Source organism: Buteo buteo, chromosome 11 (assembly GCF_964188355.1).
Source record: "Buteo buteo chromosome 11, bButBut1.hap1.1, whole genome shotgun sequence".
Classification (NCBI taxonomy): Eukaryota; Metazoa; Chordata; class Aves; order Accipitriformes; family Accipitridae; genus Buteo; species Buteo buteo.
In genome coordinates this window covers 36,474,926-36,499,603 of record NC_134181.1, presented here as the reverse complement: position 1 = coordinate 36,499,603, position 24,678 = coordinate 36,474,926, and the positions used below count along the sequence as shown (strand labels likewise).

General features: G+C 42.5%; 2 protein-coding genes across 4 annotated transcripts in view; both read left to right on the top strand.

Moving 5' to 3' along the window:
• ZDHHC8 (zDHHC palmitoyltransferase 8) overlaps nt 1-15,753 on the top strand; it is a 141,799-nt gene extending 126,046 nt beyond the window's left edge. The window contains exon 12 of the transcript XR_012652327.1: nt 15,635-15,753. The gene's annotated coding sequence lies outside the window, so the exon portion shown is untranslated. The remainder of the gene's footprint in view (nt 1-15,634) is intronic.
• PGAM5 (PGAM family member 5, mitochondrial serine/threonine protein phosphatase) lies at nt 11,176-23,989 on the top strand. 3 transcript variants are annotated; one of them, XM_075041515.1, is made up of 6 exons: nt 11,176-11,522; nt 15,635-15,813; nt 17,249-17,374; nt 18,561-18,649; nt 20,147-20,277; nt 22,203-23,989. In XM_075041515.1, exons 1-6 carry the CDS (start codon nt 11,227-11,229, stop codon nt 22,351-22,353), a joined length of 972 nt encoding a protein of 323 aa, XP_074897616.1. In that variant the 5' UTR covers nt 11,176-11,226; the 3' UTR covers nt 22,354-23,989. The 3 variants fall into 3 exon arrangements, with proteins under 3 accessions (XP_074897616.1, XP_074897615.1, XP_074897617.1); XM_075041514.1 differs by having other exon boundaries at nt 20,144-20,277; XM_075041516.1 differs by having other exon boundaries at nt 20,144-20,277; nt 21,506-23,989.
• Nucleotides 23,990-24,678: the final 689 nt, after the last annotated feature.

The following is a 24,678-nucleotide window of genomic DNA, read 5'->3' as shown; positions in this document are numbered from 1 at the left end:
CATGTTTTGCACTGCTCTCTTGTTGGCAGTTCCCCAATGTTAAGCTGTGATTCGCAGTAAGAGATGTACCAGTTAGATGTTCAGCTGGAAACATGGTCTGCATTTAAGGTGCAGGAATGGGCTTCAAGCATCCTGGCATCAGTTCCTGGCTCCACTAGAGATTCCTGCTGACTCGTATGTCTTTCCATGCCTCTGCTCCATGTCAGATGGGGATGCAACTTCCTGACCTCACAAAGGTGCTGTGTTTGTGAGAGGCTCAAGCCCTATCATTCTGCAATCAACTGTGTAGCTAGAGCCAAGGAGATGCATCCCATAGGTATCTGGGAGCCATAGGGCAGATTTGGGTTATATTTAACCTCAAATGAAAGCATCACTCTAGGTCATGTTCTTGGGGAGGAAGTTTTTGGGTGTTTGTGTGATGGGTGTTGCTGACGGTAGTCTTGGTCTTTCACAATGACTTTGGAAAGCTGTTTTAGTAAATATATGAAAGACATTTCTGCCTTGATCCTTCCCTTGACCTCCTGCATATTTTCTTATAATTCAGACCCTCTACATAATACCCACACAGCACAATCCTCATTCCAAGAGACCATATGCTTCATTGCCTTAAGCAATTCCGCTCTTCCCTGCCTGCTTATTGGAATAGTTGTACATACATATAATAATAACTAAAATTACTGAGCAGAAATACAGTAAAAGAAATAGCTGTAGGTTGGGAGTGACCTCAAAAAGGGGGGACACTGCAGTGTGCTGTTGCAGCACAGAACACGGTGAGAACTGAGTTTCGCAGCCGTTGACATGTTGTGGGCTGCTGAGGAAATAACAGCCTTTTACATTTTTTCTTGAGAGCAAGGACTAAGCTGCTATGTTGCCATGAGAAAAATGTTATTAATTCCTGTCTTTTTTGTGTCTGTTTTAATGTTGTACATATCTATTTATCTACAATACTGATATCATAGCACATGAAGATTATCAAAGAAGCAATAACGTCTATTAGTGCACAAAATAATTCCTTTGCTAGTATGGTCTTTTACTCAATACTCCCTTTCTAATAAAGGGGCGGGATAGAGTTAGAAATTATTAATCACTGGGATTTTTAACACAGGAAAGCACATCCTGCTTAAGGGACAGGAAGATTAGGCGTGTACATATGTAAAGTTGCACGAGTTTGTTTAACTGTAAAGGCAAAATAAATATATTTGTTTCTGCTTATATTGAAGCACAGAATAGCTACATTTTTCAAAACCTGTAAAACCTTCGTAAGAAAATATACCATAGTAATTTAGTGTATTTCTCCCTCATTTTTTACAGAATTTAAAATATCATTCTTTATGAGTATTTTAATTTATTTTTTAGAATAAATTTTTTCTCGAATTATATCTACACAAATTCTAGAGATATCTATGCAGACTGTATCCATACATATCTAAAGCCCAGGATGCTGCAGAACTGCATTTCAGCACTGTGTCACAAATGATGGAGAGAGTCCTTTCTGGGTACAAGAGAGTTGAGGTGTGCTATCCTTTGTTTTAGTTTATTTATATATGTACCCGCAGAGAGTGATCACTAGAAGGAATCTGAGCATCCTGCTGTTGGATGGAGTCATTATACAATCCATACACCCAGAAATGCTTTGCCTGCCTGAAGCAGAGACCTGTGAAGTGCTTTTCAAGGTACAGTGTGTCTGTGCTCACTCCTAGCTCAAACACTGGGCAGTTATAAGCAGTGAGGTCTTCCGTGGTCTTTCTCTTTGTTACCTGCCACCCAGTGGGGGTGAGGCACAGACCTGGGAAATGGTGACACCATTTGCGTTTGCAGCTGTGTCACTGACTTACCCTGTGACCTTGGGAAAGTCACGTCACTCTTGGCAGCTGTTATTCCGGTATGACCCAGAAGTTGAGATCCTCTGGATTTAAATTGCTAAGTGACTCGCAGTGTTGGGTCATGTGGCCATTCCTTGAGGCCAGACCTGAAATCTGCTGGCAATAGGGCATGGCCTGGTACAGGTTATATGGTGACCATATGGACACTATGCCTTGTGGCAGAGGTGTGGGACTTCAGAGGGCATTCTTACAATACCTAGCTCAGGTCAAAGAGAAAACAGAGGTAATGAAAAAAAGAGAAAGAAGGGTCTTCAGCTGACATGAAATGGAATAGGCAATGTCAAAAGAGAGCAAAGGGCAGTTGGGTTTATTGCTGGCAAGAAAAATTTCCTCTGGTTTCTAGCAGCATGAAGGATTGATTGGCTGGGTCAGGCAGCACACATAGAAGATCTCTTCTTCCTGCTCCAGATGGATTTCCATCATTATTTTGCAAAAAGACAGAAGGCTATATTGTAGGCAGGGCCTTGGCAAGGGCAGGGGTATAAGGTAGAGTAGTAACATAAATCTTCAGAGCCTTATGACAGGTTTGGCTGGAGACTGAAAGCACGCTGACAGGGAAAAGTTCAAATGGATCTCTGTCCTCACAGAATAGCCATTAGTTTTTGGCAATTCCACATCCCCCTGCACTTATCCTGGAGGCACAAGTTTAGTATAAAATGTATTTTTTAATTTTAAGTGGCAACCAGTCTTTCAGTGCCATGTGTCTGTCAAACGCACTGTAAAAAAGCCAGAGTGAAGCATTGTAAAAGTAATTCCCCTCCCCAAATTGTTGGAGTTGGCAAGAAGAAAACATTTGTAATTTTATTTCCAGGCCAGTTTACAGTTCAAAGTTATGTTTGATTTGACATATTAAACTAATTACAAAACATAAATTCAATCTGGAGCAATAGTAAATTGCTTATTACTCTTCATTTTGCAGTTATAAAATGTTATAGAAGATCTGAAACACAGATTCAAAAAACTTGAATAAAATGTATATTGTGTATTTCAGCTATTGCTACAGCAATGGCTGCTGAATGTGGGTTTTGCTAATATTTTAAAAAGAATTCTGCATAAATTCCTACTAATAGCAACAATTATTTTAGCTAATGACCCTGTAGTTCATTTCAGCTAAGTAATTTTCATACATGCCTTCTTTTTGAAGCGAAGTCACTGGTAAGTCACACCAGGTTATAAGAATAAAGTGCTAGTGGCAAATCAGTTAGCATAGAAAAACAATTCTCTTCAAAGAGTTTCTCTCTGGAGCACCTCCCATCAAGAACTCTTTCTTGAACTCTCTTGAACTCTCTCTTGGTTTAAAGCTGATAAATGAAATAATTAATGCCATGGAGGAAGCAAACAAGGAATGAGTATACCTGTTGCCCACAGTACAAGAAACAGTCAGCATTAAACAAAATTACCAAAAAGCAGAATGAAAACACAAGGCAGAATTTTTCAAGAAGGCAGATTAAATTGCTACAAATGTTGTGAAAACCGTATCACTGGACCCCGAGAAAAGCAACAAAGGTATCCCTTAGCATAACATTAACTCTGCTACTGTTATTATCAATTCCCTACATGGGGATGGGAAAGCAATGCTCTCTTTAGTCTGGGTTGACATTAGTTGATTTTTGAAGCCTAGTTCCTTGGCTGCTCCATGACTGCCTAATTCTGTCCTCAAGAATAAATTCAGCACTTGAGTCCTACAACAGGTGACTTTGATAACTTAAACTAATGTGGTGGTCAGCCTAGCTCAATGCAGAGGGCTGATTTTCACCTGGGGGTCCTTAAAATTTCCCTAGGAAATGCATGAATACATTAGCAGAAGTTTTATTGAATGAGCTCAGTAACGTCATTTGGAAGACAGAAGAAGCCAGCATGTCATTTTGCCTGATCTATAGGTATAGCAATTTCCAAGTTGCTATACACACACATATACATACATTTACATATATATGTATGTGCACAGATATTTATAAAAGCAACCACAGCCTTTCAATTGTGTGTGCTGTGATTCATCATCAGCAATAGTTTTTGGCAGGGACATAATTTCAAATCTTCTGCTGAGGAGGCCTGCCAAAATGTTGTTGGACAGAGATGGGATGAAGAAAGTTAGTTATAAATGGGGATAATTAGGTCCTGTGCTTATTAGTGCTGGGAATGAGACAGAAAGACGACATGTTTAGTAATGAGTATTGTAATATGAGAAGATGCTCTCCGTGATTTTCTGCTTGTTGATCAAAAAAAAAAAAATCTTAGGTAAAATAACATTATTATGTGCTGCTCTCGGCTAGGAGATTCAGACAGTGGGAGTGTGTGTGTTACACTGTAGGACAGATCTCAGTTATACTAATGGAAGTTTGGAATACTTCCACAGGATCCAGGTGCTGATTGTTGTAACTGAGAATAGACTCTGTTTCCTCAGTCCTGAACTTTGCATTTTGTGTTCAGGCAAAAAAAAAAACCCTGAAGCGACATAGGAACTGTACCAACTCCTCTTACTTGGAAGCAATGGCTCTTGACTACGCTGTGAGGAGACAGCACTGCTCAGTCTGATGCTCTGCTCATCATCTCTGTCAGAAGAGGGAAGGCTATTTCTGTGTCTCATCAGTCATGTAAATGTACGTTACATCCCTTTTTTTCTTGAGAAATACTGTCACTGGGACAAATCCATCTTTCCACTAGAGGTATAAACCCAACGAACGCAGTGTGAAATTCATCCACACAGGGTTTGAAAGGAGCCTGTGCTCACACAGTCTCTGTAGAGTACTCAGGACAATGCTCTCAGGCCGTTTCTTACTGAAGTGTTTGTCACACAGTAAGTCAAGAGAATAGCAATTAATATTAAAGAATTCTTAGCTCCTGGCTTTACCCCAAGCTTACTAGATAGTGTGACTAATGTGTAATAAGACACTTAACCACACATCTGTGTTTAAACAGTTGAATATCCCATTAACTTTTCTTACTGCTCAAGCTATTTGGACTGATCTCACAATGCTTGGGACTTTTAAGGCCCCAAGCTTCCTGAAGTCTCAAGTAAACACTTATGGGGGTTTCTGAGTTTTTCACTAGAGGTGGGGAAACAAAATGTCTTCAGCATTGCAGGGGAGAAAAATAAGTGTCAAGCTCATTATTTCTCCTGAAAAGTGTGCGGCTTTGAACACTGGCACAATGCTGACAAGGTCCACTGACTTCAGGAAGATTATTCATGTATTTAAAGGTAGGTGCAGTCTAAGCAAGTGCTTTGCTTGGTCTGGGCCTTAGTCTCTCTGAAACGGGGGTGGTGTTCAGAAAGCTCATCTAGCTAAATCTGAGCTGCAGCTGCTATTTCTGCTGTGTCGCCAGCAGAGAATGTCACGTATGTGGCTGACTATCTTGCATGTTCTCCAGACCTGTAGTTAGCATCACTTCCCCAAAAACTATTTCATCCCAGGGTTTTGCCTACACAGCCTCAATGCAGCTTGTATGTGAAATCACTGCATTTAAAACCTTGTTTCCAAAAAAAGGAACAGCAGGGTTTAGACAGCCTCTGCCAAGCTCATCCCTAGGGTGATTTTTCTGAAGTAAAGCAGGGAATATCTGAAACAGCTCCTGCCAGAGAGATAGGAAAGGGTATCCATTTTGGGGGGAGCTAGAATTTTGCCTTTATATTTCTTATATAGAAATCTCCTAAACTGTGTAATTATGTATGTCACAGTACCTCAAATGATTTTGCAAGCAGAGTGCTCTTCTGCTGAGTGAATTTTGCAGATCAGGTCTTTTAATGGTTTGCCAGTACACCTAAAAGCGGAGCTGGGTTTAGGGCATAGACTGCGGTGCCTAAATATTAAGCACTTAGTAGTGACTGTTACTATCAAATGCAACGGAAGCCAACACTGTCAAGTCTGTAACAGCTACAGATTTATTTGCCTTTCTAAAACAGAAAAAAAGTAAAGAAAACGATGTAAAGAGACATCAGTTGAACTTTGCAAAAGCAGCAAACACTGTTACAAAAGCAAATTCCCACTTGCTAATCAGGATTAGGAAAAATGCCTGAGTCCTGTTTCATTGTCAGGAGCTATCAGCAGCACCTGTGCTTCATTAGCAAAATAAGAGTTTACTGTTATCTAAGACAAAAACGTTGAGGGGAGGGAGTGAGGTCCTTAAGGCAATAATATCAAATCCCCTTTTGTTTCCTGGATAGTGATTACAGTAAAATACTTTGCTTATGTTTCCATTCCTTAGACCATCTGTTTCAAATTAAACCCTTCTGGCATGATACATCATTATTTATTAGAGCATTACATTAGATAATGTAGTGTTAGTATTGCTGTTATAAACCCTTAGTTTCATGAATATGACTTCAGGGGCAGAACTGAATGTGTTTCCTCAATGAAAGGGCTAGAGACTGTATTAAAAAAACTAGTTTACCAGTTCAGAAATTACTTTTATTTTTTAGGACTTTCCTTTCACAATTATATTTTTGATGTGTCTTTTGATTTGTAATCTTGAATGTTTGTGTTTGGTAGAGTGAAACCTTCTGGTTTTAAATGACTGAAAGCTAACGTAGTGAGAAGGTCTCATTGATAATAAACTGTTAGACACCTAAAGCTAAAAACACAGTACCCTATACATGATGGGGTGACATCCATTTTCATAAATCTGCAGTGCCCTGTATTATTCAAGGCACACACCTGTGTGATTCTAGAGCAACTGCAGATCTGGCAGGTAACACCTGCTGAAGGTCCCCTGAAGGAGTTTTCTAGAAGTTTTTATTCTTCCCCTCTGTGGCAATTCTTTCTTCATGCTTTCCATCAGAGGCAAAGCTTCATAACACCAATACACAGAAGACAGACTTTTATCCCAGAGCTATCCTGTTATTGCAGTCTCAACCATCATGGGAAAATTTAAGAAGTCCATAGACCTTGCAAGGTGATTTTTTTTTAAATTCTTAGTGTTAATGAGACTTTAATCACAGTGTACTAAAGAGGCTTACTCTTTACTTAAAGGAGTAAGGAAAGAGATTCAGTCACAGGAAAGAAGAGCAGTTCCTTACAGCTGTATTTGAGATACTTCAGTTTACCAGTGATACCCAGTGTTACTAAAGAAATTTCTTGCAATCTACTTCAGTTAGAAAGATGGTGACTGTGAGTGTAAAATTAAGAAATTGATTAATCTTTTGTGATATAAAGACTTTCTATGCTCTAGATAAGGTGAAGCCTAGTTTTAAACATGCTTATAGAGAGTGTATCCAGGGAAGAGGACAAGTCTTTCATCCTAAATGAGCTTCGCTTTCATTTTTTTCTGGTCAAACGAGATCTGAAGGATCCTCTGGTGGGTGATTCACAACGCCTAGATTAAATGAAAGATCTGAATCACTGCTCACATATATATATGTAGGGTTTCTTTCATGCCAAAATCTCCCTAAATTTTGTGCTGTATTTAACCAACACAGTACTTGTGTGGTTGTGCTTACCCTTCAGTGATGCAGTCAGATATGATCAGGAAGTCTGTATCTATCTGCTTCAAAATCTTTTATTTTTTTTAACTGGTCAAGTCATACAAACCAAAGTTGCTTAAAGGCAGCATTCTCTCTTGCTCTATTAAAAAAAAGTATTAAGTGAGCTTAAGTAGCATAATTTTATAACCCAAAAGTTTAAAGTAGTGTATCATTTAAATCTTGCTGTGTCTGAAGCAGGCCAGGATGACATCAATATTTCCTTTAAGAAGGCCAGCAGTAAGTCCACAGTATATGTCTGAATACATTTGGATCAAATGACATAATGTTTCCTTTTTCTTTCTCTCTGTCTCTTTTGAGAAATTTACAGATTTTTTTTTTTACATTGGGAAGGTGATACATGGTGAGTAAATGCACTTGGGGTCATGGAAAAGGCTTTTCAAAACCACATTTTCCTCATTTCAAATGTCTTTTTATTACTCTCATTGTTTTGTTTTAAAAAAAAATGCCTGAAAGTTCATAAATTTTGCTTGCCAATTGTAGGCTAGAGGCCTGCCCTTGCTCTCCCTGTAGCTAATGGTAAAACATCCAAACACTGACTCATCCCTGTAGTGATCCAGAACCCATACAGAAAACAGAAGTTCTTCGTATTCTGTATTCCTTGTGTAGTGAAGTTAACCCCAAAGGCTGCTGTTGCTCCTGCTGTTGCTACAAGGTTTCTCTGCCTGCCAGGGGAAAGCAGCACCATTTGTGGGGCCACATCTATACTGACTTTTCTGCCAACCCTGCTGGCTTTCTGACTTCTGTTTTGCTTTGTTCTGGTCACAACATAGTTAAGAGGCCACCCTGACCTTGGGCACCTTGCTGGAAGGTGTCTCTGCATCTAGCCAGAGAAATGGGATAACCCCTGGGGGATCATCCGAGTATTGGACCTATGGCATCATAGCACAAGCATTTACTGTTTTAGCTAACAGAATAATTCCATTAATGGGTACCATCAGTAGGTTGTTATCCTCTTAGATGGATTTTCTGTTCACAGATGAAATACAATAAAACTGGATTAAAATAGTAGCAATATGAATATATATAAAAAACCCCGAAGAGCAAGAAGTTAAGTAGTTATTAATGCAATGCAAGACTGTATATTCAAGCTAGTGGTAACACTTCAACAAATGATTTTTAGAGTTTTTTTAACCTAATTGGATTGCAAGTTTTACGAAATGGTCAACAATTAATTAAAAATAACATTTTTGGACTTACTGAGCAAAATCTAAGGCAATCTCAAAATACTTTTGCACATGAAGTATGTAAGTACGTTAGTACCTAAAGCAAGCAAAAATAAACTGCAGAACGTGAGCATATGCTCAGGAGATTTCTGATGGTGAAGTGTTATCGCAGAAGAATGACATCCAAAATGCAGCACTGAGGCAAATAATATTATCCATTTTCCTTTTCTAGCACAGTGAGATTGCCCAGATGTTCAGCAATAAATTTTTGCTGAGGAAAAAATTTTTATCATTGCTTAACAACAGTCTCAAACTTTTCTGGTGGTGGACTGAGTTCAGCCCTGGTGTAAGTTGGTGCCACTGCCATGCACTCAGCAAACTTGGCTCTGTCTATACTGGGATTTTGACCTCAAGTGTCAGATATTTCTGCAATTGACGCACCTTTAATGGCACTGAAGTTTCAAACTGAGCCACATGATTTTAGAATTTAGTTCAAGCAATTGGGAGATTTATCAGAAATTGCACTATTTGTCCCATCCAGCTTCAGCCTGTCCCTGTCCCCAAGTGGATGATGGTATCTATCTGTTGCAGTTTTTTCCTTCTTTTGTGAGTTGTTGGACGTCAAATATGGCAACTGGGATTCAGGTTAGAGGGCAGGCTGCGGGGGAAGAAGTAGGATACAAGTGGCACAGTTAATGGAGAATGAGTGTTATGATGGATAAAAGAGAAAAGGTGTTATGGGGGGGAAAGATTTAGAAGTGATTTGCAGGAAGCTAGGAGACTGAGAACTGGGGAAAAAGAACTGTGCTATTTATGAGGAACTGGATGTGAAGTTTTGAAAATAAACTTCTTCCTTCTGGGCACTTGATAAGAAAGAACATACACAGTATAAAGACACACGCCTGCCTCTATGATAAGGCCTAATACTTCCAAGATAAAGAATCAAATTAAAATTTTAAAGCTATATAAGAAGAAACAGAAAGCTGAATACCTTAAATATAGAGAATGAGGCAGGCAAGAAGGATAAAGGAGGGGGAAAAACATCTGATCTATAGCAAATTTTCGTCAGGGTCTCCGATTCACTTGTCTGACCCCTGGGGGCCACTGTTGATCTGTAAAATGTCCAAGAGCCAAAGGACCTGTACTACACTCAGGTCTATTTCTCCCTCTGCACCATATATGCGTGAGACAAGAGACACAAAGCGGTGGACAGGGGAAAGACACTCAGCTGGGAAAGCTGGAAAGTGGTTTAACTTCTTTAGCAGAAAGACCTTTTTCTTTTTGGCAGGGACACCATCCTTGTAGTTCTGCTCTAAGTCCCGCAGAACGAAGGAGCCTGTTACCCCCACAACTAAGCAGAACAGAACTCTCTGGGCTTGGGGGAGGGAAGAGACTCTATTTTCAGTTGTTCTGGAGTCACTCACACTGGTTGAAATCTGGCTATTGGAAACTGTCTACCCAGCTGGCATATTAGTGGAATAACACGAGTAGTGCAATTTGTAGTGTGGGGAATGTGGGTATGGAGGCAAAGCTTGAACAGGTGGATGGGAGTGATAGGAACACTAAATATGCAAAGGCTGGATAATGGAATCTGTAAAATCTGCCAGCATCCCCAGATCCACATTCAGTAGCATTTCTGTCACCATTTGCAAACCGCTGAATTTAACGGGTAGAAATCAGTGCTGAATTTTGGACGTCAGCTCAGAAAAAAGGGGCTCTGTTCTGCTTCTCTCCCCAGGGCTTCAGTTGTGAGGTTATTGGGACAGTACCATTGCTGATCTACGGGTAATTAACGTTCCAGTTTGACCACATAGTTTCTTCTGCACAACGCAAATGGAGGAGGTGGAGCTGAACTGAGGTCTTGCTTCTGGAAGAAGTCTCCTTGTGAAGCGAGGAGCAGCGTTCAGGCCAGGGAGGGCACAACGCTGCTCCTTTGTACGAGGTGGGGACTCAGCCCTGGTGTAAGCCAGCTTGGCTCTGCTGAGACTGGCTGACTGGTGACCACTTGTATTCCCCAAAACCCAGGTTCCCGCTTTCCAATGCCAGGAACCCAGTGCTGTCTGGAAGCGATAGATGCCAGTGCAAGTCAGCTCGGGGCTTGTAACTAAATACGACTCACGCTCTACCCGTAAAAGCTGCAACCTCCCGTTCGTTCGTGCCGGGGAGTGCTCACACCTGCGTTAGGTGGTTAAAACCAGGCAGGGCTGGAGGTAACCTCCCTGCCCCCCCTCTCCGGGGGCTCCCACTGACCCGGCTGGGGCAGAAAATCCGTTTTCGACCGGTCAGGCAGGATCAGCCCCCTCAGCCTGCTGCCCAGGCCTCCGACTTGAGCCCGGAGCAGCCCGGCCGAGGGAGGCTGAGCTCGGCCTGCCCGCAGGCACAGGCCCGAGGCCCGGGCCCCCGCCCCGTCGTGAGGCGGGCTCGAGTCCCCAGGCACCGCCCAGGTGCCTCAGAACCCCCTCGGCTGAGCGAGAAGGGCTCGCCCCCCTCCGCGACGAGGAGGGGCTGCGCGGGGCGGGCTGGGCCGGGGTTTAGCGCAGCGCCCAGACGCCCCGTCCTTCCCCCGCGCCGCTCCGCTCCGGGAGCCTTCGCGGAGGAATCTTGCCCCACGCCGCGCTCCGTCCGGGGCGGGGCGGGGCGGCGCGGCGCGCTCGGCGGGCGGCGCCGGGGCTGAAGGGGCACGCGGACCGCTGCCCGCGCCATGTCGTTCCGCCGCGCCTTGGCGCTGGCCGCCTGCGGGCTGGCCGGCGGCTCCGTCCTCTTCTCCGCCGTCGCCGTAGGCAAGCAGCCGGCCCGCGGCGGCGGCGACGCCGAGCCGCGTCCGGGGGGCTCTGCCGCTGCCGCCGCCGCCGTTCCCCCCGCTTCTGCGGCGCCGCCGGGTTTGCTGCTGCTGCCGCCCGCCGCAGCCGCCGCCGCAGCCGCCTCCTGCCCGCCGGCTCCCGGCTGGATCGAGAGACCCGCCGGGACCGGCGGCTACTGGGACAGCAACTGGGACAGGTGGGTGCGGTGGCGGGGTCTCCCTCCCCCGCCCGGCCGGGGAGGGACCCCGCACCTGGGCGGCGGCGGCGGCTGAGGTGAGGGGCCCGCAGGGACCCCACCACCACCCCCCGCCGCGGGGGAGACGGCGGGAGCTGCCCTTAACCCCCTCCCGTCCGAGCCGTGCGTGGAGCAACCGCTGTCCGCCGGATCAGGGCTGGGGGCGAGCGCCCCTCTGACGGGAAGGGGGGAAGGGGAGACCCCGGGCACCCCCGCGGGACCCCCCCGGCCCGGCCCGGCCCGGCCCGGCCCGCCTCGCCCTCAGGGAGCCGACGTCCCCCGCCCGCGGCTGAGGCGCGCCGTGGTGATAAGGCAGGAGTTGAGAGTCCGCAGGACTCGTTTCCAGGTGAAGTGTGAGGTGGTGAACTCTTCAGAGCGGAACATAGTTGAAATTCTTGAATGTTCTTGAAAATTCTTGGCGTTCTGGAGTGCCCGAGTACTCTGAAGGGATGCCTTCCCTGCGTCTGTCTTCAGTTCAGAGACTTTCCCCACTGTCAAGGTGCGCGGATCCCTTTATTCTAGTGCTTTCATCCAGTGAGATTGCCAAGCCTTAGGCTGGTGATAAGTGTGAGTGCTGTGTAGAAGAAGTGCCTGTTTTTTTCAGCATGGTGTTAACCATACACCAGTGTTGCTTTATGTCTACGCCAAGATGTTTCTGTTCAATAACAGCATCCTTGTGGACTAAAAACGCTTGCATGTGCTAGGTGCGTATTAGGCCTGCTGCTTGTGTTGATCATGAACTGCAAGTTAGTGTTCTTAAATCCTTGTAAAGGTAATGTTGCTTTGAACCTAACTTAGTTGTGTTCTTCATGGTGTTGAAATACGTTCACCCAAGGGTTAACTACATTTTTTTCTGATTCTTTAATTACAATTTGCAAATTTCTGTATTGAGCTTTGGCTCATTTAGCTTCCGTCTGGTAGAATTATCTCCCCAGGGACGCTTATGTCAGGCTCCAGTTTAATCATAGTAAATCCAAACTTAAGCACTAACAGATCTTTATTGTATAATGCATCCTGTTTTGGTTTTTGAGATGCTACAGAATCAAAGGCTTATATAAATAGGGCTATGTACACCCTAATTATAAAAATAAAACTTTCATTAAATAAGATTATACCTGGTTACACAGTTACATTGAGAGAGGTACTAAAGCTACTTGTTTAACTGCAGATCCAGGCCTTTCTGATTCTGCTAAATGGTTGTTTTTCTTCAGGGGTTCTAAAGGACTTTTGGACTCTTGCAACTTTTTTTTTAACCAATTCAGGAGGTAGAGATTGTTCTGTAACTGATGTAGCTGTCACAATTGCCTGAACAAATATAGCTAGATAACACTTCATATCACCATTCATCATAGTGTACAAACAGTGCAAGTGTATTACATAAATACATTATCACAGACCAATTTTAGTTTTCTGCTTCTTGGTGCCTACCAGTTGGTGTGGTATGGCTTTGGCTATACCTGGTTGAAGTCTTAATTTTGATTTTTGGATGATGTTGGCAGAAACACTTAATATGTGAAGTTGTTAAATAGCTTATACACAAAGCATCTGACCACTTCTCTTTGGGGGGGGCAGGGAATGATTTACAAAGTCAAGTTCTGAGCAAATAACCAGACTATTGTAATATTCTTAACAACTGGTGGCTTTTCAAGTTTGAACAAAAGAATGCAAGTATCTTGTTTTCAGACTTCCTATTGATCTCATATGATGCTACACCTAGGGTGTTGCTTTGGTCTATGCCACCTGCACAGGAATTGTACAGCTCAGTTCTTAGATAAGACTAGATATAATTTCATTCATGTAAAATATCTGAAAGCTGTTCTAATTAAGCTTCTGTTAACTGGAAAGCTTGGTGTGGGGGGGAGGAAAAAAAGCTTTGAATTATTGGCTAAATTTCTGGGGTTCAACTACCTTCCTATATATTTTTCTGAGTGGTTCTTGCAAATAGTTTTATTAGAAATAAAAGTAGAAATATCTGGATTTTGAAGTATGTTACAAGAATTAAAGCATTTGTCAGGCTGACTGATACGTTTCAGTGACATGCAGGGCTTCCTGGAAGGATGGTGAAAAGGGCACTGTCATGGATTAAGTGATACTTTTGTTATAATTAGGTTTAAAGATGGTCCCCAGCATTGCCATTGCTTTTTAGCAAAGTTCTGTCCAGCTATGATCTTGGGTGAATTTTTTTTTTTTTAAAAGGGAGTGCAGAAAGCTGCATTTTTCAGCTTCTGAGTCTTGGCAACCTAAAAGAACCTACTTAAGTCTTAGCAGTATTAAAAGTGTTCCTGCTCATAAACTTTCTAAAACTAGCTTATGCTGAAAATATTGTTAAGCTTGGTTATCTACTCATGACTTGTTAAAGCATCTGTTGCTTTTCAAAGTGCACATTACCATCGAGTAACTTCAGAGGTGCTGGAGGGGAGAGGGCAGGGCTTTCATTCAGGCATTTCTTGTTGTGTGTTTCTGCCATAGGATGAATTAATACCTATGTTACTTTACAAATGTGCTTGAATTTTTCAGACATTTTGTCTATTTTCCCAATACATCTTTCCAGCAATGTAGTTTCTGCTGAATCAAAAGTATCCTGTGAAATAGCAATGGAACTTCCTGTTGTTCTTGGACTATTGTTTCATTTTTAATGCCTTGCTGAACTTTGTTAACAGCTTAAGGAACATGTTGAGCCTCATTATTCAATAGAAATCATGTCTTTACTAAAGCAAAATGGATGCGGGGCTTTTTAAAGCCAGTCTTGCTGTGAACTGTAGAAATAGGTACGTGAAGCAGCAGTTTTCTATGACCAAACTACTTTGTCTCAAACTGAATAAAAAATTGTATTCTTGATTAAAAAATCTATAAAAAAAAGAAGAAACAAGTTTAATTATAATAATGGAAGAATTGAGGTCTGGCATGAATTAAATAAATTAACTTCTTTAGGTATGAGATCAAGGGAAGGGATTTATGCTCTGAGGTGGAGAGACAGAGCAAAAGGATTTGTATTAATGTGGTAGAGGATCAGTGCAGAGAGGGGACCAGAAGACTAATCTGTGGAAGATTTGGGCAGGGTTGATGATGATAGTGCAGTGTTGGTGTCAGCAGCAGGAAATCTGTGGCACTAATATGTGATCCTGGGGGAGGGAGGGGAAGATCCTCTGTGTCTGGTGTCCTCTTGAGGACACCCATCAACTGTCTGGGTGATGTGCAGGAGGGAAGGTTGTGGTATGCAGAAAGGGAGAGTAGTGTGCAGTGTGACAAAATGGAAGGAAGATTAAAGTGGCGTGAGGGGAGAAAGTGATGAAAAAGATGAAAGGATAAATAAACACTCCAGGCTGAAAAATAAGAGTGTTACAGGAGAGACCTGATGTGACCTAGTTTAAAGCACAAAATAATTCGCAGTGTGCACTGCAGAAAGTTGAAGTCTTTCTAGCATATTGGGGAGTGGGGGCAGTTAGTCATTTGATGTAAATGTGGTTGATAAAAGTGCAAATTTTGTAGGTGTTATCACAGGGCCTTCTAGATATGGAACATTTTATTTCCTTTATGATCAGTCAACACCTCTTCCTCTTTTCTGGGGTATCATTCATGGTTATTTTTTCTTGTCAAAAAGCCTACCATTATACCTGTGACAGTCAGTGAAAATCCCAAGAGCAACTATTGAATTGACAGGAGTTCAAATATAAAGTCTCTGCTAGTGTTTATAATCTTCTTGTCCAGGCGGACTGTAGCTTTCGTATGTTTTACTGTACACCATCTGTTTGCATTAGGATTTAATTTTTTCTGTTGTGTTTGTTGCTTTTTTTTTTTTCCCAAGGATTAATTGAGAGGTGGCTGTCACTAAACAGCAAATTTATCTGTGTCAGTTACCTTTTACCCTAAGGCATTAACTTTTTTTTTAATACAGACTTTTATTTATAGCTCTCACACAATGGTTTGAATCAGTTTTGCGATACAAATGGCTAAATAGTCAATTTTAGTACTTCAGCTATATCTAGAAATAAGGCAAGACTACCCATCTGTAAAATTCCTCTGCCTTTTAGTCTCCCCTATCTAAAAGTGGTGTTTTAAATGTGTTTGTTTAGACGTGAACCACTGGCTCTTATCAACCTCAAAAAGAAAAATGAAGAAACTGGGGAAGAAGAACTTGCCTCACGCTTGGATCACTGCAAAGCAAAAGCCACCAGGCACATATTCCTTATCCGTCATTCTCAGTATAATTTGGATGGCCGGGCTGATAAAGACAGAACTCTGACCCCACTTGGTATGTATTACTAGAAGCATCATACTTTGCCTTTTCAGAAAATTGTTTTGAGTACAGGTCAGTAACTCAGCTCTGTTCTGGGTCTCACTGCCAAACCTTACCTACTTTCTGGATCCTTTGTGGCAGAAAGCTGTCATGAATAAGTTTGGGGTTTTCCATTTTTGATCCTCTAAATGCAATAACTCACTTTACAGAGTTCTAAACACACTGAGTTTTAGAGAAACTTCACAAAGGAAATTTCCGATTATCTCAAGGTTGCTTGAGTAAATTTTCATGCTAGCTGACATAATTCACCAGGGCTAAGGCTTTCAAACTTAGCTCCATGACAAACTTTGGGATAGGTTTCTCTTAAAAGGTGGCTTGTGTTTCTGTTAGTTGACTTGCTGATTTGTATATATTAAAAAAAAAAAAATTACCCCTGACTTTCCTTTCAGTTGGAGTGTTTATAATTAAATACATTTCACTTTTACTACTAAGCACTGTTTCTGGGAATACTGCTAATCAGTTACCTGAAATGAGGATAATCTCCGTCTGTGTAATCTTAATTCATTGATCCTGTGACTAGGTCTCAAATGTTAATTAGTAGTATTTTTTTAATAGTGTACTTTAAAAGCAGCGGACACTTTTTTCATTATATGTATGCCAACACTGTTTTGAGGGGGGAAGAATTATTATTGTGCAGTGCTACTTGAGGTTTTGGAAGTCTGGTGCCAAATGTTTAGTATAAACACCTTTTTTCCCCCAAGTCTTAATCACCAGTATGTAAATAGGAATGAAATGCTAATTTCAGGACTAAGGTGCTATCTTAAACTGGTAACAAAGTATAATCTTAATCCTGTCTCATCCTGTGCTTTGGGTAAGTTACTTACACTGTCTGTTGTCTTTTCACCTACCTACCTGAAAGATGGAATAAAGCCTTCCCTAGGATGTCCAAGTGCTGTGGTTCTTAACTGTTCCAAGATGATGGTGCCTTTATGAAAAATGCCCTGTCATGTCTGAGTGGATCTGTTTGACAGAGTCTCCTCTTCTGTGCTCCCTGAACAGAGATGACAGAAGGCTTGGGTCAGCACTGTCTTTTATTGGAAGTGGCTCACTTGGGATGGGGCTAGCAGGGATATTAAATACTTTAGTGAAAGTCTCTGAATAAGTTTAGATTTTATTTTTTTTTCCAAATAAATTAAAAAAAAAAAAGAAAACAAACACAAAACCCAAGTAATTTTTCCTGCCAATGGAAATACAACTTGAAATTGTCCAGCCAATAAGCTTGATCTCAATAAGTAGTGACTCTGGTAAAAATGTTTTCCAATTACTTTTTGAAAGGAGAAAAACTGACATTGATGGAGACCTTTTATGTCTACTGGACAACTTTCTTGGTAGTTTGTGTGAGGTGCTTACATGAGTGTCACCAGTTTATATAACGAATGTAATTTTTAAGGTCGAGAGCAGGCTGAACTGACTGGACACAGGCTGGCAAGCTTGGGATTAAAATTTGATCAGATTATCCACTCATCTATGACTAGAGCAACTGAAACAACTGAAATTATAAGCAAACATCTCCCCGGTAAGTGACTTTCCTTAATATTTTGTGGTCTTCTGATCCTTAAAACTGCTTCCAGTAGAATTCTAAGCTTGTCCTTAAGGTTGAGATGTTATTTAGCCATCTTCCAGCCCTGTGTGAATATGTCTATGTTTATAAAAAAACTAACAACCCTAATCTGCTTGTTTCCAGTTAATCTTTAAAAATACAAGAGGGATCTGCCACTCTGAGTGACTAGCTGCTACCTGTATGTACTGCTGCGTAGAACTCTGCTGGTTACTCTTCATTTACGCATTGTGTAAAGCAAAGACTATCCCAGGTTATCAGGATTGGCTCAGCCCTCGGTCTTGGGGGGCAATAGCACGGGACAGAAGAGGATCATAAACGCCAGTTCTTGGAGTGATGCTTGCTGGGTTAGGTAACAGGCCCTTCTTGTATGCTGTGCTAGCCTATGTGCAGGGGAAGATGTGGCACACTTAGAGAGGTGTAGGAATTTTTTAATGTGCCTGGCTGCTTTGTTTATATGGTTTTTGGGTGGTTGTGTTTGCAGTTGGTTGGTTGATTTTTCTGCTGTTCAGACATACCAGAATCTAAACTAAAAGATATTTGACTATAGATAATTCTGTCTGGTATTTTAGCAGATAATCAGATAATAAGCTGAAAGTGAGTTCTCTTAGCCATTCTGTGTTTATTTTCTTAAATGTGCTGCTTAAAAAAAAAAAGAAACCCAAAACTAACAAAACAAAAAAACCTCAAACACCTCCCCAAACCCTAAAACAAACAACCCCCCAAACCCTCTTTTCTTTCTCAGAGTAAGAGATAGAAATATTTTATAAGCTTATATTTAATATTATTAACATTAATTTGCATTAATTAGCAGTAAGCATTAACTGACATACAGCTTTAGATTCACATCCTTGCGAATGCATTTCTTCAAAGTGTAGCAGACTGGGAAGACTCAACTTGCTGTGCCAGGCTGGTCTGGCTGTTCTCAGTTGGAATAAGCTTTTTCTTGCTGATGACAAAACAGTTGTGTTGAAAAGATTCACATATCTTGATAGGCCATGTGTAGACTAAAATGGTCTTTAGGATGGAGATGAAGACTTCTTTGAAGAAAACGTGAAAAATGTATTGATTGTAGAGTTGCGGGCCTGTTCGCAGTGGTACGTGAAGTAACAACTCCTTTCTGAATGTGTATTTAATATTTCAGGAGTCAAAAAAATTAGTACTGATCTGCTGAGAGAGGGAGCACCTATAGAGCCAGACCCTCCAGTCTCTCACTGGAAACCAGAAGCTGTGGTAACTTTATACTTTTTTTTTTTTTCTTTACTTGTTATGCTTTGGGTGTTTTAATATACCTTATATTGACAGTAGCAGTAACTTGCAGTGTCTGAGCTGATGCTTTTCATCATAGAACTTAGATAATTGCATACTTTTCTCCTCCCCAGTAAGTGTGCAGAACAGGTAAAATAACTTACAATCCTTTAGTATTGTGATGGGTTGACCCTGGCTGGACGCCAGGTGCCCACCAAAGCCGTTCTATCACTCCCCCATCCTCAGCTGGACAGGGGAGAGAAATATATAACATAAAGCTTGCGGGTCGAGATAAGGACAGGAGAGATCATTCACTAATTACCGTCACGGGCAAAACAGACTCAGCTTAGGGAAAATTAGCTCAATTTATTACAAATCAGCCAGAGTAAGGTAATGAGAAATAAAACGAAATCTCAGAACACCTTCCCACCACCCCTCCCTTCTTCCCGGGCACAACTTCACTCCCGGATTTCTCCACCAAGCCCCCCCAGCGGCACAGGGGGGACAGGGATGGGGTTTACGGTCATCACACGTTATTTTCTGCCGCTTCACCTCCTCAGGGTGAGGGCTGATCACACTCTTCCCCTGCTCCAGCGTGGGGTCCCACCCACGGGGTCAGTCCTCCACGAACTTCTCCAACGTGGGCCATTCCCACGGGCTGCAGTTCTTCACGAACTGCTCCAGCATGGGTCCTTTCCACGGTGTGCAGTCCTTCAGGAGCACACTGCTCCAGCGCGGGTCCCCCACGGGGTCACAAGTCCTGCCAGAAAACCTGCTCCACGGGCTCCTCTCTCTGCAGATCCGCAGGTCCTGCCAGGAACCTGCTCCAGTGCGGGGTTCCCACGGGGTCACAGCCTCCTTCGGGAACCCACCTGCTCCGGCGTGGGGTCCTCCACGGGCTGCAGGTGGAGATCTGCTCCACCGTGGACCTCCCTGGACTGCAGGGGGACAGCCTGCCTCACCAGGGTCTTCACCACGGGCTGCAGGGGAATCTTCGCTCCGGCGCCTGGAGCATCTCCTCCCCCTCCTTCTTCACTGACCTTGGTGTCTGCAGGCTTGTTTCTCTTACATGTTCTCACTCCTCTCTCCCGTGGCTGTTTCCACATCCCAACTTTTTTCCCTTCTTAAAAATGTTATCCCAGAGGCGTTACCACTATCACTGATTGGGTCGGCCTTGGCCGGCGGCGGGTCCGTCTTAGAACCGGCTGGTATGGGCTCTCTCAAACACAGGGGAAGCTTCCAGCAGCTTCTTACAGAAGCCACTGCTGTAACACCACCCTCCCACCCACCCCACCCCCCCCCACCCCCCCCCCCCGCTACCAAAACCTTGCCACATAAAACCAATACAAGTATTTAGTTCAGCCTCAAGTGTGTATCCCTGTAAAGAAGACCTGTTTAGAAGATGCAGCCCATCTGCAAATGCAGACAATGGCACATGCTGCCCTGAGCTGTGTTTAATTCTGAACTCTGTGCCATTAGCAGTATTACGAAGACGGAGCTCGAATTGAGGCTGCTTTTCGAAACTTCATTCATAGAGCTGACGCGAAGCAGGAAGAAGACAGCTATGAGATCTTTGTCTGCCATGCCAACGTGATCCGCTATATTGTGTGCAGGTATGTGTTGGATTGCACGTTCATCCATGTTCTTCAAAAGGTCTTAGTTTTAGTGAAATGGTGTTGGTTTATGGCACTGCCGAGCTAGGAAATGTGTTGATTTGGCTTGTTTGAAGTGGTTGATCAGTGCCTGCATTGTGAGCAGCTGCTTCTGCAACTTTATCACAGGATTAATTTCCAGATACAGGACACACTTGAAAATTAGAAGACTTTCATTTTAATTCTACAGTGAAAATAGCTAAATTGGTGAGACTCAAAACCTGTTTGTACGTCTGAACAGTCTCTTTAATACCATATGCTTCTGCTTCCCACAAACCTGAGGATAATGCCTCTGTGGACTGTTGGAAAAGACAACAGATAGAGCATCTGACTGGATGCATCTTTTTTTGAGGTGACGTGAATTTGATCTTACATAATGAAAGATTGATTTAGTTTTGGGAATTCTTTACTAATGGCTATTTTTGTATTAGGTTCAAGTTGTATTAGTGTGGTTTTGCAGTAACATCCAGTATTGGATTAGAGGGGAGAGTGGATCTTTCTGCTAATATCGAGGTTGTTCATGAAGGAGAAAACAGTTCTGGATCTTTGCCTGTCCCTGTATCCAGTCAGCTATGTCTGTTTTATTCTTTTTCCCTATCAGCAAAGCACTGTCTGTAAGATAATTTGTCTTGAGCAGGACAGATGTGATTAAACTTTAATCTGATCAATACCTACAACAATTTCAGGTAGCTTTATTTAGCTGAGCTAGTTAAATGCTAGCGTGTCTGCTCTGTGGACTGCTTTAGAGCTCTTCAAAATTGCTATACTTAAAATTATTGATCAGGTAAACAGACTATTCTTTCCTGTGCCAGAAAAGATTATCTTGCTGCTACCTAGGCTTTTTCTGAAATACTTGCACACTTTTTCTCTTTGCGGTTTCTTTTCTCTTCTTTTTAACTTCTCTTCTGTACCTTCTATTCCAGGCTATCTGATACCACAATTGAACACAATCCATGTAGTGTTCCTTTTGAATCTAGCTTGACTGTAGCTGTTATTTAATTTCTTAGCCTTTTGAAAAGACTGTCATAATAGCCAAAACCAAGTTATTCCTCAGTATTCGAGGCAAAAGATGTTTGAGACAACTTCATATTTTCTCCAGCTGTTTACAGTAACTGATTGAACTCTTGAGGCTGTTCAGTTAGGAATTTTAGAATAGCTGGAGACTAGCTGTGATACTGTGTTTCTACAGAAAGCACAAGGTGCTTTTTCTTGCTGCTTCTGGGGAACGATACAGCTGACGGAAAGCAGTTCCAGTGAATATCTTCCATAGGCACATGCAGGCAACTAGAATGAATCCTGTCTCACTACCTCTTCTCTGCTGTTGTTGCATACCTACCCACGCTGGTAAGGCTAAAATAGTGCGTAAGCGTGCTGTTCGCCACTTTTGCCTTGGGTCTGTGGAGGAGGCCATTGGCATGGTGAGCCATCTTCTCTGCCTGTCCTGAACTGCGTGGGGTTTTGTGGTGCTGCAGTTGGCTCAGTGACCAACCTGAACCTATGCTGTCTGTTGTCCTGGTTGTTACGAGGTCGCTCAGAGTGCTTCCAGCAACCTGACTACGTTAAGAGCTCCTACCTCCTGTCAATTTGAATTAATCCTGTCTATAATAATCATATCCATCTGCTGGATTCTGCTTATGCAGTGCATTGTTGGCACTGGTCCAGTTATCAATGCTGCGGTTTTGTACCAATTCCACAAGAAAAGTATTTTTTCCAAGGCTGACTGTGGAAGCATTTGCATGCAAGCTGCAGAATGACCAACAATTTTCTTTTTGTTGTTGTTTTTGTTTTTCCCTATCTATCTGGAACAGAAGGCGATGCTGTAAGGGCATGTTAATATAACTGTTTATGAATTAATAATATATGCTGCTTTTTTTTTTTTTTAATAGAGCATTGCAGTTTCCCCCAGAAGGCTGGCTGCGAATGTCTCTTAACAATGGTAGCATAACTCACTTGGTGATACGTCCTAATGGAAGAGTGGCACTTCGAACACTGGGTGACACAGGTTTCATGCCTCCAGATAAAATCACACGCACCTGAATGAGCAAAACTGATGGCTGTCCAGCAGCTGCCTCTAGTCTCTTTGCACTAGTACATTCAGCTACGGTACCACTAGATTTTTATCTGTTATGTTGGGGTGTGATGCTGTCTTAAAATGTCCTTTAGCCCCTTGCCTCCTTCATACATATTCATATCTGCCTTTCAGTCCAGAAAAGAAGAAATCTTTGTAAGCCTGAAGCTGTCCAGTCCTCAAGTATTCCCCAAAACTGAAAGCTGAGCTGTGGAATACAAAGAGATTGAATGTCTGTGTGCTCTGCAGTTGCAAGAGCACTGACTTTACCCCCACCCCACCATGAATTTCTATAACCAAAGCTTGCTCCTGTGGGTATTATTATTTCTCTTGTGCAGGAAAGCAATTGGTGTAGGAACTGGAAGAAACAGCCTTGTATCACACTGCAGCTAAAACTGAAGACGAGGCAGCTTGTTTCAACTCCTGCAGAAATGACAAACAGGGTATTTTTTTTGCTGTTCCAAGGACAAAGGGATAAGGCTTCAGTTTCTGTAAGCTGTTGAGGATGTATGTTTATGTTGTGTCATTGTTCCCCTCTGCCCCCAAAAAGCTCATGTAAACTGTGCCTGGAGGTTGTAAGCATAAAGCAAAGAGGGTAAAAAAAACCCAGAAACATTTGCCTCAGAGCTGTGGTGCTAGAATTAACTGCTGCTTATACTAAGTGTTCCTCCATCCTCAGGAAGTACTTTAAGCTATTTTGAACAATGTTTTTCAGTCTCGTAAAGCCTTTAACTAAAACTTTGTCTGTAGAAGGATGTAGGGATGAGTTTGTAGCAGTAAGATGGAAGGAAAGGAAAGCAGCAATCTTCTGAAAATGCTTCCAGTTAATGACTCAGATTTTTCAGTGCTTTCTCCCACTGATTTGTATTTGTTAATACTTTGCTTTCAGAGTAGAGAAATAACACCACTGAGTTCAAGGGGGTCATATTTCAGGTCAGAGGTTCTGCAGTATTGGAGCAAACCGCTGCTTAGAACTCCTGCTGCCTGAATGGTGAAAAAGGATCTGTGGGATGGCTGTTCTAGGCCAAGTGCATAGCACAGACGTCAGGCAGAATGCTGTAAGTAAGTAAGTGGCTTCTTTGTACAGCTCTGACACTGCTGGACTTGTTCTAGGAAAAATGCAGGTGGCTGAGGACTCAGTTTCATTTTCTGAGGGGAGTGTTTCATCTTAAGAATGTTTGCTAGGCACCTGAACCAGTGTAGTAATGTGGCTCACGGTACCTGGAATGTTGAAAAATTTCACCATGTGCATAGTCTGTCCTGGTGATAGAGCACATACTATAGGACACCAAACATAACTAGCTTATTTGACAAGTTCTCTTATCACCAAGAATGTTGATGAGGCCCTAAACTTGCTCCTCTCAGAGCTGTATGAAGCATAATCATGGCACACAACCTAGTGAGACAAGGTTGAAGGGCTTGTTTGATACAGGACTGCTACATCAGGATGATTTAAGGAAACTGGGGCTAGCAGGGAACAAAACGTGATTGTTGTGGGGCAAGAGGAAACCATTGTGACATATCTCTCATTGATGCAATGAGAATAATTTATCTGGTTTTGTCTATTAACTTTTTAAAAGTTTTGAATAAAATAACTGGTCTGTCTTTCTTGTCTCTTCAGTTGAATACCTGCTGTAGAAGGTATGGCTGCAGTGCTGCACAGTGACTCTGCCAGCTGAGCAGCCTTTGTGTCCCATGTTGCCTGGGGAAACAATTCATTTACCAGCTTTGTCCTTTTAAACTCCAAATAGCTGAAAGGTAAACTGGAGAGAGGAGCTAGCTCAGAGTTAATTATCATCACCTATAGACACATCTGTGCAAGGACTGTAGTATACAAGAAGGGACTGCTGTACCCTAGGCTGGGCATTTTGGGAGTTACAGGGCTGTCTCATCACCACATGGAACAGGAGCACCAAAGCAAGAAAGATGAAAATTTGGTGCATTTTTATTTGTGTATGTGCATACATATACCCTCTTGCATCATACATACCCTTCTACACCCCCACATGCCAATAACTAAGTTCTTGGTGGGCAGCCAGAGGCCACACAATGCCTCTTTGCACATGTATAGGAATTACCAACATTTTCAGTGACACTCAAGTTGTGAGGGAGAAGGTATGAAATTTAAAATCAAGTAAGTACATAATTTTTACAGTGTCATAGTTCCTGTCTTAAATAGTTTGAGACTGTTCTTTAAGCCTTCAGCGGCATAATCCAATGTCATTGTGTACACACGCACATACAAAAAAGATACATGTAGTTGTGTAAAGTCTGGACAAATCAGTGATTTGCCA